Source organism: Amblyomma mixtum, chromosome 3, assembly GCF_055824585.1.
Source record: "Amblyomma mixtum isolate Tamu chromosome 3, ASM5582458v1, whole genome shotgun sequence".
NCBI classification, from domain to species: domain Eukaryota; kingdom Metazoa; phylum Arthropoda; class Arachnida; order Ixodida; family Ixodidae; genus Amblyomma; species Amblyomma mixtum.
The window spans coordinates 196,282,756-196,296,724 of record NC_143014.1 but is presented as its reverse complement, the minus strand read 5'-3'; the positions used below and the strand labels follow the sequence as shown (position 1 = coordinate 196,296,724).

At 49.0% G+C, this 13,969-nt stretch overlaps 1 protein-coding gene across 1 annotated transcript in view; it reads right to left on the bottom strand.

The window, feature by feature from the left end:
• The window catches only part of Col4a1 (Collagen type IV alpha 1), a 50,854-nt gene that overhangs the window by 17,240 nt on the left and 19,645 nt on the right, over window positions 1-13,969 (bottom strand). The window contains exons 3-20 of the mRNA XM_089582401.1: window positions 10,275-10,439; window positions 9,175-9,309; window positions 8,418-8,462; window positions 8,233-8,295; window positions 7,648-7,770; window positions 7,296-7,331; window positions 7,149-7,211; window positions 6,896-6,973; window positions 6,672-6,788; window positions 5,750-5,803; window positions 5,096-5,158; window positions 4,975-5,019; window positions 4,417-4,536; window positions 3,821-3,911; window positions 2,976-3,269; window positions 1,596-1,718; window positions 1,052-1,230; window positions 473-563 (exon numbers count right to left, since the gene is read on the bottom strand). Coding sequence (XP_089438527.1) covers window positions 473-563; window positions 1,052-1,230; window positions 1,596-1,718; window positions 2,976-3,269; window positions 3,821-3,911; window positions 4,417-4,536; window positions 4,975-5,019; window positions 5,096-5,158; window positions 5,750-5,803; window positions 6,672-6,788; window positions 6,896-6,973; window positions 7,149-7,211; window positions 7,296-7,331; window positions 7,648-7,770; window positions 8,233-8,295; window positions 8,418-8,462; window positions 9,175-9,309; window positions 10,275-10,439 — 1,885 coding nt within the window. The remainder of the gene's footprint in view (window positions 1-472; window positions 564-1,051; window positions 1,231-1,595; window positions 1,719-2,975; window positions 3,270-3,820; window positions 3,912-4,416; window positions 4,537-4,974; window positions 5,020-5,095; window positions 5,159-5,749; window positions 5,804-6,671; window positions 6,789-6,895; window positions 6,974-7,148; window positions 7,212-7,295; window positions 7,332-7,647; window positions 7,771-8,232; window positions 8,296-8,417; window positions 8,463-9,174; window positions 9,310-10,274; window positions 10,440-13,969) is intronic.

The window sequence follows — 13,969 nt, the reverse complement described above, 5'->3', positions numbered from 1 at the left end:
AATCTATGAAAGAGAAGGAATACTTGAACGGGAGGGATCTCTAATGCTCTCGCATTGTAGTTTTAGGGCAGGTTCAATGTCGTGCTAGTTTTGTTGTAGCGCCTCCTCTGCCAATCTCACGGCAACCTTACAGGCTCAGACCCCGAAGCTCATGGGCTAAGAACAGTTTAATTTCAGGCAGGAGGTCAGAGAGCGGGTACTGTAAAGAATAAGTGCAATAGGGTAGGTGGGTGGTTTCGAAAAAAAGGCGCGTCGCAGTATACGATTACAACGCTCATATGCGGATCCCTGTAACATACCATCTGTACAGATCGTAACATTAGATTTGACGTACCCTATTATACGAAAAAAGATTTGGCAGGCTATCTATCCATTCAGTAAAAGAAATGTGTGGCAAGAGGAAAAATGTGGGAAAGCTGCGCGTACAGGACTATGGACGCTTTTTTAACAGTGGCAAAAACCAAATACGTACCGACTCCTGGTGGGACAACGGCTATGTCGAATAGGGCTGGTTCACCCTTCTGTCCTCGCTCTCCGTCGCGGCCAGGTCTTCCAGGAATACCCTAAACGGACACAGAATAGGTTCATCTTTGACAGGCGAAATAACCACAGCCTTTTGGGAGGAGTATGAAGTTCACTGGTAAAGCAACTAAAGCAACGCTACGCCCAGTTAAGTGAGTGGGAGCTCCAAAAAATAGGGATAGTAACAAGTGCTTTCTTATGCTGAATGACGTGATCACCCTCCTAAAAAGATAGAACGGGACGTGGGGATGTGAAACGACTAATTAAGAGTAAAATAAGAAATAAATTACGAGTAATTGTCTGGTTCTATGAAGCCGTTATTCATTAATATTAATTTCGAAACACAAAACTGCTTAGAGGGACTGGGTCCCCGAAGGCAAATACTACAAAAAATAATACTGAAGAGAAAAATAACCCATCAAGGCGTCGTAATTCGTCGAGCATCTTGTATTTCTGAGGTCCCACGTTAGAGCTGCAGTCTGCAGTTTTCCCCCGACGGGATGCAAGTACTCCAGCGACATTTGCGCACCTCGGTTCCAGGCGGTCCAGGGGGTCCGGGCAAGCCATCGTCTCCGCGTTCTCCGGGCGCTCCCTGGGGTCCCTCGAGACCCCTCGCTCCGGGCTGGCCCGGTGATCCGTCCCGTCCACGTTCTCCCTTCTCACCCTTGGTGCCCGGCACGCAGGACAAGCAGCTGCCACCCTTGTCACCTGCGCCACAAAGTGAACGTAAGCCCTCCTCTAGTAGCTGCTTCGTAGGGTCTCTCATTGTATTAGAAGCTCGTTGCACCGGGCCAATGGCGGTAACTGATGCTTTTCTGTGACACTTCATAACATCGTTTCCCTTTTATTCGTTGACTTGAACCCTATGCTGTAAGGCCTTGTTTTCCTTACATGTATGTGTCAACGTTGACGGCACCACAATATCAGTGCTCATTTACAGCCGCAGGCAGCGGCACGCCTAAACTATTCACAATGCAAGTGGGCGGTTAAACTGAGCTCCGGGGCGTTCTTTCAGCGTGAAAGGGCCTGCAGACGCATTAGATCAGCGCACCGCAACAGAGCTTTGTTCTTGCCTTTGGTGCCGGGTGTTCCGGGTGTGCCAGGTGTTCCGGGGAATCCGTCGAAGCCTTTCTCTCCCTTCGGTCCGATGGGGCCCGGTCGACCGGGAATGCCATCACGAGAGTCGCCGGGGGCACCTGGCGACAGCAAGAAAAACCTCGGCGTCATGTAACAAAAGGCCGCGCCAAGCGCTTCTTTTTGAGTTATTGTGCGCCGGCAATGTAGCGGTTATATTCTCTTATCAGCTAGAAATGGCACTTGGGGAGTGAGCTAATGAACAAGCATCTTTTTACGTTTCCCATGAGCTTGAGGAAAGCAACGGTGGAAAAGCAAAAACGCACATGAGGTCTTCTGTGCATTTCTCCTTTTCCCCCCTGTGGTTGATATCGTAGGGTTTAGAGAGTTCAGCGCAGTAAAAAACAAAAAAAAAAATCCCAAAGAAACAGTCGTTGTCGGCCTCGGTACTGCGTTATGTTCTCCATTTTCCAGGATAGGCATAAATATGAATTCGACGACCAATTTTGAGGGCAGTAATAAACTCATTTTTATTTTGTTTCTTTGGGGGCGGGAGGGTCGAGGGCTCGCCCCCCTCCCCACCCCCCTCAATTATTTTTGGAATGCTCTTGTTGGGTTTCCACCCCTCCTCGATACAAGGAATGACCTCGGGCCTCTCCCGAAAAAAAAAAAAAAATCCTGGCTACGTGCTAGCTGCAGTCATGCTCCTTCAGGCTAAAAAACTCGTGTGACTGAGAGCAGCGCATACTGTCGGGATTGTTGGTCTATTACTGTTGGCAAAAGAGTACGGCACAAGAAGCGGGAGTAAAAAAAGAAAAGGATGAACGAGAGCATCCGCGTTTTTTTTTTCGTCGCGCTCTTCTCTTTATCAACTGAGAGCAGCCTTCGCGAACGTCTGAAGCAGCCAACGTCTCTGCATGGCTGCTTCTGTGTTACCATTTGGATGTTATACTACCAACCAAAGGTAGAGCGCTCTCGTCTGATCAGGGCCAAGGAAAACAGCAAATAGTCCCTCAAAAATTCAAGCAGTGATGTGACTGTTTTTCAAACAACTAATGCAGTATTTGAAAACGGTAGTTCAGGACGGTGTTTTGAAAGCATAGCGAGCGTTTCATTCACAGGTTAAATTAGTAGAGAAAGTCAACAAAAACACAGCACTGCGGAGGCTTGCTGCGAAGTGGTGCGTCGCCATTCGTAAACAGCTGGTCACTGGTGCTCTCTCTTTCCCCGTGATAGACACCAGTCGCGGGGAAAGCATAGGGGGAAAGGGGTGCGGAGGAACACATGCCGTTCTCATTGGCTCAGATTGACGCAGCTTTCACAGCGCTGCAAACAACTTGTAAGGTGAAGTATAAAGGCTGGATGCAGAACTGGCATACCGCGCTCTCCCTTTGGTCCCATTTCTCCTTTGCTGCCAGGGAAACCGTCGAGACCGTTGCTGCCGTCCATGCCTTTGATACCGGGGTAAGAGATGCCGGGTACACCCTTGGGCCCAGGTTCACCCTTAGGGCCTGAGGCACCCGGGAAGCCCGGCGGGCCCTCAAGCCCGGGCAGGCCCGGAAGACCAGTGTCGCCCTTGTCGCCTTTGGCGCCCGGTGGACCTTCGCGGCCCGGGGTTCCAGGCTGGCCGGGGCCGCCGGGAAGACCCGGCAGACCACGTGGACCGAGGTCACCTGCGTGCCGCCACACAGCATCCCATTCAGTACGCAATTCTCCGCCTTGAACGCTTACGACCAGCGAGAGATGCCCCCACTATGCTATAAGTGCGACCAGAAACCATCACTTCAAAACAAGCCACCTTCACAACAGTGAACGGACATGGACAAACAACTGATTCTTTTTTTCAAATTTCGAACAAGGCGAGGCAAAAGTGCCAAAAATGTATGCGGCAAATACTATTTTGCTTCACGACCACCTTAGTAGCATAAAAATGAGATGAAAAGTGTATACTGATGAACGCCGGCAAATTAAATCATCAGAGCGGAAGGAATTCTGCAGCGTGACGCACCGGCGCGCTTTATTTGGAATAGCACTGTAGTTGCATTGCTTGGTAGACAGCTGCATTAGCAGCACGAAAAATCGAGGGAAACGAGCTTTGAAGACAAGATCTGTTCAGTTTACTGGGCCAATAAAAAGAAAGACTACACATTTAGACCAAACACGGTGTTGCCGTTTCCCAGTGCTCATCCACTCAGCTAAAGACAAAAAAATTAACGGAGCTTACCAGGGAATCCATCTTTTCCGGGTGGGCCAGGAGGACCTGCGTTACCCTTTGGACCAGGAGGACCAGCGGGGCCGGCCCTGCCTAGAGAACCCTGCATGACGAAATTGTCTTTATTATGACACTGCGAGCGTCTGTTTAGGCGCATTTCAGTTTCACCAACTGCTGTGAACAAATCAATGAGCCCATATTAACGAATTCAGCTATAAGGTGACAAATATTTGCTCTTTATTCTATTTATAAAACCCCCTTAAAGAGCATCAGCCCCGCATAAGCTATTTTTTTTTATTCGAGTTAGCTTGAATGGTTAGCGCTGCGTCCTAATATAAACGATTTATGTAGCTTCAATGGCGCCTGCGCGTAAATATTGCAGCCTGGCAAAACTTTCAGCTGGGACCTACTCAAGCACGAGTGGTCTTGCTGATATTTTTTGTCCCTGGCCAACTCCTCTCATTGCCACAATTGTTTCATGAATTTCAAGCAGACATGCAACATTATGTTCGGAGTATACTTATAACGTGTGCCTGTGTTCAGCCAAAGCGCGCATGGCAAAGCGCATGGCGAGTTCTGTGCTCTTGAATGATGGCAGGCTGACTTACTCCTGGAAGACCCGGCGGTCCTGGGAGACCACGAGGGCCCGGCGCACCGGGAACACCAGGATCTCCACGCAGGCCGCTCACGCCTTTCAATCCAGCCAGACCTTCGTCACCTCTGTCGCCCTGCGGAAGACAGAAATGGTTACTGATGGATAAACTAGTGACCCATTCCGGTGTGACCGTTGCAGCGAAACGGAAGTGTTATGAAAGCAAGGGTATGGCAACGACTAATATGAGTCCACTCGACGCTTTCCTTCGTAGAGAAAACGTTGGCGTTTTTTATTTCTCCACGGACTTCTGTGGGTTCTATTAACGTGCTAAAATGAACCGGAAGAATGGGGGCTTCTAACCGGCATAAATAAGTCTGCCCACGTTCTCTCGTGCTCGGTATTATTCTCTTCATGGGCAGCGTTTCTAGGCACCTGGAAAACGACCGGCTTGACACTAAATCAAAAGCGCGGAATGCCTCGCGTAGGGCAGGAAATATGGTGCTTCCAGTGCACTTGTTCTTATGGTATGTGTACTACCTATCATTCGAGTTATTGTGTTAGAAAGTCTCACCTTGAATCCTGCTGGTCCAACAGGTCCTGGATAGCCATCTTTGCCCTAAATGAAAAAAAAAAAAGTCAGTACGGATGGCCACATGCAAAAAGGATAAAAAAATGAGCATGCGATTGCTTACTCTGGGGCCTGGATGTCCCGGCAAGCCCTTCTCTCCCTTCATTCCGATATCACCGTGCTTTCCCTGTTCAATAACAAAGGCATGTTAGGATGTGCATTGAAAGAAACGAACATGTTTTTGATGCACCACGCACGCAGATTTGTCCCGTCTGTTAAATGGCGCGATGAAGATTAGAACATTATTTTGCATTGAGAGCAAGTTGAGCATAGCTGCGTAAACGCATCCTACGAAAAAAATATATCTGCACCTTTCGCACATTGCACAGTATAAGGACTCGCACGTTGCTTCCTAACTCAAACGTAGCGAAAGACTTGAGGACCATGGCATTCGAAGAAAATTGCTTTCCATGCTGGTACCACGTCAGCGTAGCATTTCCCCGCATGTTACACGACTCTTCTCTTCAGTTGCCTTTTGAAAGCAGTATTTAAAAAGCGATTATCTGCCCATTAAGTTTTCCCACTCAAAACTGCATTTCTTGAGGCAAATTTTAACGGGTCTGAGTTTGGCCTACAAACCAGAGCGATGTGATTAGCAAAAAAGCAAAATGTTTTTTTTAGATATTTGCAACTTCAGAGTGCGATTAAAAAATAACCATTCATAGTTATTTGTTTTTTTCGCGAGAACACTACAGAGGTAGAATTATTATAGACTTACGCTTGGTCCTGGATTTCCTGGCTGTCCCGGATCTCCTTTCATGCCTGGCTCTCCCTAAAAAGCAAAGAATCGTGCGAAACTAATGAGCTTGAATGTGTTTTATATTGTATTTTTCACAGTATAGGATTCAAATAAAAACGAAATGAACACACTTCGATAGATATACGTTTCGCCCCTAAAATAGCTGGACCAAGTTAACTATCAGGTTTGGTGATACCCCGAGGAAGTAGCTCATAAAACTCTGGCTTATATCGCGCTTTAGGGACTTTAGGTGCTCTATACGCAGCAGAATTTTGTGCTTTCGTCAGAAAGCGGTGCGGAAATTGAAGTTGAAAAACGACGACAAAAAATACCTAGGCTTGAGTTTTCTTTAAAGAAAAGATACGAAGTGTAGACTGATTTAAACACGTGGCATGTCCAGAGGCTTCAAAAATGTAAGACTTGGCTGAGGGCTAAAAGAAAGCAAGAAAAGGAAGGATACGAGGTAAACAAAAAAGCGAAGAAAAAATCGCAAGTAGCAGAACGGTGCGTAAACGGCATTTTGTTTTTTTCCTGCGTGTTTTTATCATGCCGTGAGAAGTTACTTCACTTCGCGCATAACGTGTACATGTTCGTCCTAGAGCTGTCCATCTCAGCTATTCTCTGCGATGAACCGCACCCGTTTTCTGTTAGGAATACTGGACAGAACAGGCAACGCCTGACAAACAGGAAGAAGGTCGCCAAGCGTTCTGGACGTCTTGAAGTTCTGGGAATATATGGTAGCCGGCATATCGACAAGGGGGTTTGGACACGATGAAGACGAGCATTTCATTTTTTTCCCTCCCTTTCAGTAAGTTGCTCGCTTGCAGTAACGTTGCCAACAAACGCGTTTTCTGCCAACAGCACGACACTGCTGCGAAATATATACGTGACCTGCGCTTACCTTGCTACCTTTCGGTCCTCTTTCTCCAGGAGGGCCAACAACGCTTTCGGGAGGTCCGACCCGCTCCTCGCTGCAGTTTCCTGGAGGTCCGCGTGGCCCCTGAATGCCTTTTTCACCCTTGAAGACAAGAAGAAGAAAAAAAAGAGCTCTTTGTCGTGGTGCTAAGGAACGCGCTGATACGACCGAACGCAATGCCCTTACACTATAAAAAAAGAAATACGCACCGGCTCTCCCTTACTCCCGGTGAAGCCAATGCCCATGTTTCCCTTGGGTCCAATCGGGCCGTCGTTTCCTCGAAAACCCTGCATAATTCCAGGTAGGCGAGTTGTTAGCGAACAAGAAACAAGAAAATGCAGTGTTCTAGATACTGTTGAAAGAGCCATGAGGCGCGCGCCAGAAGAAAAACTTTTTGAAGCAATGTATATCCTTCAATGCAAGAGATACACAGAGGATTAAAGGAGTAGTAGCGGAACTAACCGGGGGTCCTTCAGCACCAATGTCTCCTTTCTGTCCAGGACGACCGTCAGCTCCAGGTGGTCCCTGCAGGGTAGAATATTACGCGCATTAGGCACCTCCTCTGTTTTTTAAAGAAAGAAAAAAAAAGGATGCAGAAGTTTGACTTACGGGAGGTCCAACTTGACCGTCGCGCCCTGGCTCTCCCTGTGGGAAAAGAAACAATGGCTGACGGTCATTGCCCATTAAGAGGAAGTAATTGCTGTATTAACAGTGCACGGTGGGTGACCTTACCGCTTAAAATGTCCTCCTTATCAAGCCGCAGGAAAAAGCACAATCACATCCACTTAGTGCGCCCGCGTATCAAAGTTTATTTCTTGACCACTCAAACACTTCTTGCATGTGCATTCGCATTAAAAATGGTTCCGGTGGCAGTTTGCATGCAGGAATCGGGAGAAGCGGGTATAAGCGAGCGTCGCTGAACGAGAAGCCACAAGTGAGGGAGCATCGTTGTCCGGCGCACCTTCTCTCCCTTGCTTCCTGGTGGTCCGTAGGCAGGCTCTCCCCTGGGTCCGGGAGGACCTGGGGGACCCGGGTCGCCAGGTGGTCCGAACGGTCCCAGCGGGCCGACCGGTCCAGGATCTCCCTGCGGCCATAGGCTCAGGATTGAAATAGGGAGCTCGAGCCGCACAACGCTAGTGAATAAACCTCAGGCAAATACGTCTTCGTTGACCGTATGTAGCTCGACAAACTAGGTGGTCACTAGTAGTAGCTAGGGTATGGAAGTTCGGAAGAAAAAAAAATTCTTATTGTCTGTTTTCATGGACGAGTAGTGCAATGCGCGCTCCGTATTCGTTTTGTCCGCAGTTAAGCAGCGGCGAAGTGGCCATGAGAAGGGACAGAAACCAAGCTGCTGTTGTCTGCTTCAGAAGCGTAGTGGCTCATAACCACTCTGAAGGCTTTCATTTCCTGTGCTAGCGCTTTGTGGTTACCGTGGGCGCAGTGGCGGCGCCACACAGCGGCTGCGGAAAAAAGTTTTTTGAACTGACTGGCAGTAACGAAGGCGCCGACTACTGGTGGACCAGGAAATGTCACACATGTTGTTTACCTTTGTTCCGTTGCAACCGTCGAGGCCGGGCACTCCCCTAGAGCCCGGAGATCCCGGTATGCCCTAGGGAAGTGAGTGAGACAGATAATGACAAAGCGGTCACAGACCACATCTATAGCTGAGTGGCCCTAATATAGGAGACCACTTTAATGACAGTCGCTACGAAATCAGTGCCTTTGACTTACCGGTATTCCGTTTACTCCAGGAAAGCCAGGCATGCCCATTTTTCCCTGAATACGAGAAATTAGTAATGTTTGTCAGTTGAACGGCTGTGGTGAGACCAAGCAAAGAAAACTATCGCAACCTACGTCATTTTTTAGACTTAAAATTGAGAGCCACAAGCGATTAATGACGCTTATTGTTTGTCAGTCCTGTCTGGCAGCATTTCAAGCTGCCAGCAACGCAATCCCGCTTCACCGTCTCGCGCTTCACGCTACTACTTAAACTGGCTCTTCCCAAGTTCCGTTCGATAAGTTATTTAATTATATAGTTCCTGTATCATTCTAGCAGCAAAACATTCGCGAATTATACCTTTTTTTTGCTCCTTTCGGCTGTGATGCTAAATTCACCAGTTAAACGCTGTAGTCTTTGAAAGCACACAATAAAGGACTGAAGTTGTCACTAAGTCATGAGGGCGCAACTATAGCCCGTTCGACAATGACGTTTACGAGACAGATGACAAATGGTGCCGTTTGAAAAGCCCACCATTCTATGATGCGCGTCAAAAAAAAAACAAAACTGCTATATAGTGGTCATAGGACGCGGTGGTTTTACAATGCCGCATTTAGGTCGTTCTTTCTGAACGCGACCTCTTCATGCCCGCACATCTACCGCTGCATCCAGGGGCAGCTACGGCGCCGATACGTAAGTTACGCATGCTCCTATATCACACGGGCACGTGCACAGAGTGGCTTTACGCTGGATACGGGATGGTGAACTCGCCCTTTCTCCCTTGGGGCCCCGGGGTCCATCGCGGCCAGCTTCTCCTTTCTCTCCTTTGTCTCCTGGAAGGCCTTCGGGCCCGGAGTGGCCCTGGATGCCCTTAGGACCCGGTGGGCCGGGCTGGCCGGCCGCGCCCTGCATTGCAACCAAAGCATACACTTGCACAAACTACTGCTGCAGGCGCCAGCGTTATCACACAGTATTGCTCGGCGTGTTGCATAAAGCAGCTTGAGAAAAGACGGTTCGGAAAAGCTGTGCACAAAGCGCCAGGCATGTCGTCCTCGGCGGCCGCACGGGAAAACAGTACGTGGCGCTGTCGGAGTAGGCAGACGCTAACCGGAAAGGGCTTTTTTTTTTTTTTTGCCGAACGCGTAAGTGCAAGATTCATCTCAGTGTCGTCATGCTTCACTTATTTACTAGACGCCGGCGTTTCCTGATGTGGGACAAAAGAATGGTATATGCTAGTTATTCGTGTTTCCAGCTAACATGGTAATCGCGTCAGTAGATAGGCTGTAACAAAGCTGCATTTTACATTGTCAAAACCCTTCCAACTGGCAAATTTCTTTCAGTGGCTAAGGCCGGTGCAAGTTACAGAAGCCTAAAAAGTAGAATAAAGACCTGGACACGTATTCATTCACGCCCTTTTTAAGTACATGCCCTTCTTTATTTTCACTTCTGACCGCTTCCATTACAGGCAATCGGTACTGCTTCCCCATCTATTTCTACTTTTCCGCTCTCTCTCTCTCTCTCTCTGGCTTTTTTGTTTTTCGCGACGATCCCTACTTCAAAACGCACTCGTTGTCATTACACCGAAACACGTGGTTCCCAGAGAACTGCTTTCTGTTAGGGTACTGATCGGATGTAGTGTGTGTGTGTGGGTACTATGAAATATTCTGGGAGTGGATACTGGTCTCGGCGTATGTTGGGCATTTAGGATGTAGTTGCGTCTCTCGTATTCCGTAATGCGCACCGCACTCTCACAAAGGGGCGCTACTAGATCGGCCAAAGAAGCCACTGGACGGGCATGGAGAGCGAAGTGGAAGCGCTGAGAAAAGGACAACGGCAAGGTTAAGCAAACAGGAGCCTTGGCGTGCACTGACCCGCGATCCTTTCTCTCCCACGCATCTGCAACCCGAGCAGGAGCTGCAGTTCCTCTGTTCAGCGTAGTTGTTGTATCCTCGCCGGGAGCCGTTCTGGTCCCAACCGTTGCCCCATCGGGACTGGTTATACCGCGCCGGGTCACGGTAGTACTCGCGGTACTCCGCCTGCAAACAAGTGAGAAAGAATAGAGGTTACACACCAAAGTACTGCGGTATACGGACGATGCATGTACACTCGGTGTCAAAAGTTCCGGGGCACGCTGTTAGCGAAAAACGTAAACTTTGTGAAATCCGCTAGAATGTACCCCGAAAATGAAACATGTAGACTTTGCTATAGGCCGGGAGCGCTGCAGAGCCCCTCTCATTTTCAGGCTATCTGCCCAGGCTAGACGGAAACTGCGTTTTTTCACGGGAGCGTTGCAGAGTCCCTCTCATTTTCAGGCTGTCTGCCCAGGCGAGATGGAAACTGCGTTTTTTCAGCGACACGTGTGCTCCGCAAACTTTCCAACGATATTGACGTGCACTCGAGCAATTCGCGCCACTTTGTGCGTACTCTAAGCTAGGTTTCAATGCAAGTATTGTCCCGCATCAATTGAACACTCGGCCTTTCGGTGAAACAAAAATAGAAAAGAATAGTAAGTAGTAAGAAAAGAATAGTAAGGGCCAAGTGATTGTTTAACCTCGGGCTTTAATAATCTCATCATTTTCGTGGAAGGAATTCTAGTGCCCATCTTGGACAGAATAATTTAACAATTCCATCCCAATTCTACTCTATTATCAGTCCGTTCGCCCTTCGCTATTGGCCGGGGAGACGCCTGAGTCTGCTACTGCCGCGATCTATTGGCCAGCGCGGCGCAGGAAAAGAATTCAGTAGTACCTAAGAGAAATCACTTTTATGTTATACCTGCCCTGGTATTGTTATCAGGGCGCATTAACAGAAAAAAAAGTGGCCGCCTAATCGATCGAAAGTAACTGTGGGATCAACACGCTGTGATAAACGCCCCAAACTGTTAGGGATAGCAACAGTAGTCATTTTTACAAAAACACGCACATCCCACGTGCAGCGATTCCCACTCGCTACGAGGGGAAACTTGAACCAACCACACAGTATGCTCTAAACTAGGACTAAAGCATGGCAACCTATTCTAACCATTTGAAGTAGTGTGCGTGCCTTGGTAGGGTGTCTTTCTCGAAATCGGCTCGTGTTAGATATCAAATAAAAACAAAAGAAAACGCACGAGTTTCATTTTGATCCTAGGAATTCCAACTCAAGATATGCCCCCCCCCCCCCCCCCCATCCCTCAGCATTAGCAGCTTTTGGAGTCGGCTCCTCTAAGGAACCGGTGGACAAATAATAAAAAAGTCATATCTTTCTTTAATTCACTTTCATCCGCTCCCGTAGAGAAGAGGTGGTTCATTCAATTCCCGTGTTTTCGGAAATTCTATTCTCTTTTCCAGTCTCGATAGAATCACAACTTGCTGAAAGCTCCGAATCCACGCCCCAAACACTTCTCCCAACGAAGCTTCCGGTGGGGCGTCGTTCCTTGATGAAAAAGGCGGAAGAGAGTCCGACGACTCAATGGCGGAGATTTTTTAAGATCCCACAAGTAGGGGAAAAAAGACAGAAGGAAAGCAAAGACGACGACAAGAACAACAGCAGCAACGCTTGGCGGCGTAATAAAGGATTCGCCATCTATGTCGTGAAGCGAATGGCGCCGCCAGGAGAATACGTGGGCAGAGAATTTACGATGGGGGCGGCGGCGGCGGCTCTTGGGAAGCTCGCGCCTCGTAATAGTATGCAGCGCTTCCAAGAGATCGCGCACCATCGCCTCATCACCTGCGCGACAGCCGTAAAAAATTCCGATGCGACGAGAGCACTAGACAGGCAAAAAACGAAGAGGGAAGCGGAGAGGGCGCCGCGTCTCGCAAAGGCTGCCTTTGGAGTCGGCGTTCATCCCTCGTTGGCGGAGTCAAGCGAAAAGCCCTGTGGGTTGGTCGTCGCGGGCAATATTTTGCAAAGCAGGCAGAAAAAAAATGAAAGAAAAATGGGTAGTCAGTGACAGAGCTGGACAGGCAGACGAATACAGAAATTGCAAATCTTTAGCGCGTCTGCATTTGCTGTAAGCCCCTATTTTCCTCCAGCGCTGCCTTGTAGTGCTCCGGATACAATGAAATGCTCACGTTCATTTCCCTTCTTTTAGAGCGTGACAGTGGGATGGACAGCGGACGTAACTTCGGCATACTCAAATGAGACGAGCAGTCTTCGGTAATGCAGCGGATCAAGCATTGCTTAACGAGATATTTATAGATTTTTCAATGATTTTCTACCAGTAGGCAGGGTGAAAGATGATTTAAGTATAGCCCCAAATGAGCAAATTGTCGCTCTGCTACCATGGTTGAGGAGCTTCCGAGGAAACCCGGGGCGCACTACAGGTAATCGTGGGGAGGGGCGGTCCCATTTGAACCGTGTAATTATTGGACTTTTATAGTCGAAAAAATGGGGTTCATTATCGTTTCCCTAGTAAGATTTCCCACTTGGTCACTCCCCCCCCCCCCCCCCCCCCTTCCCAAACGGTATCACCTTACTACAGGCTGCGAACGCGCCTCTTATTATTACTCATCTTCACATGGGTGCATAGAGCCCCTAATTAAATAGCGCTTACGCTATTCAGGAAAATATTTAACTGGCTATTGAACGCAACGTACAATGAAAGTAGATGCAGTATGCTTTTAAGCTATATAGGTGAATGGCGCCGTAAGCTTAGTCGTACGTCTGCTGAAAATAAAATTCATGGCTTTGTCTCAGTTGACCTTGGCTCTGTATGCTCTCCTCTGCAACGTTGTTTATGTGACGCTATTTCAGTCTTCTGCTGTTTGTTTCTCGGACGTGCATGAGCTTTCGCAAAGCCAATCAAAACGGGGCATTATTGTCCCGGTCTTAACGTGGCTCGCTCTTTTCCTGCCAGCTACTGGTAGAAGAAACAACCGTGCCGGTCTGCCGGCACAGCGGAAGATATTATGTGGCTTGGGAGGGATGGCCAGAAAATAGAAGCGCCCCTACACATCCAAGGGTGGGCGGCGGAAGGAGAGGACCATGAACACCTCGCATACCAGCGAGCGCCCTTTTCTGCGAACCAAAGCCCAAATAAACTGGCAGAGGCAGCAGAAAACAAGGGTTCCCATTCGGAGCCAGCGGCGAAACGGGAAAGGCGGGCAGGGAATTGCGTAAACATGCGCCCGATGGAAGCCAGTCGCCACGTCATGAGCGGACCGCAGTCGTGCGGCCGGCCCAGGGAAGGATGAGCGGGCCACCCCTTTATGGGCCGCTCCAGCTTCCGTCTGTGCGGCACATGTTTGAAACAATGCCTAGACCGCCGATTCGCGCACCCGTCCGGTTGAGACCACTGTTCTTTGCCAGGTCCCGGAGCGCGCTGTCTACCGCACTGCCTGGGGAGGGGCGCGAACGGCGCTTACTGAGAGAATGCGCTCTTTTGGGGTCTATTGTTTACGCCTTGCTCCCTGACGGCTGCAACTGGCCTAGGGAAAGAACTAATCGCAGGACATCACAGAGCAGTGTAGTCTCAGATGGCGGCCAGGACGATCTCAGTGGGCCGGCCAAGACTGCACCAGCAAGGCAACTTCTCAGGTTAAAACTCCAGTCGAATAGTGTAATAGCGACAGTGCAATACAGGTAG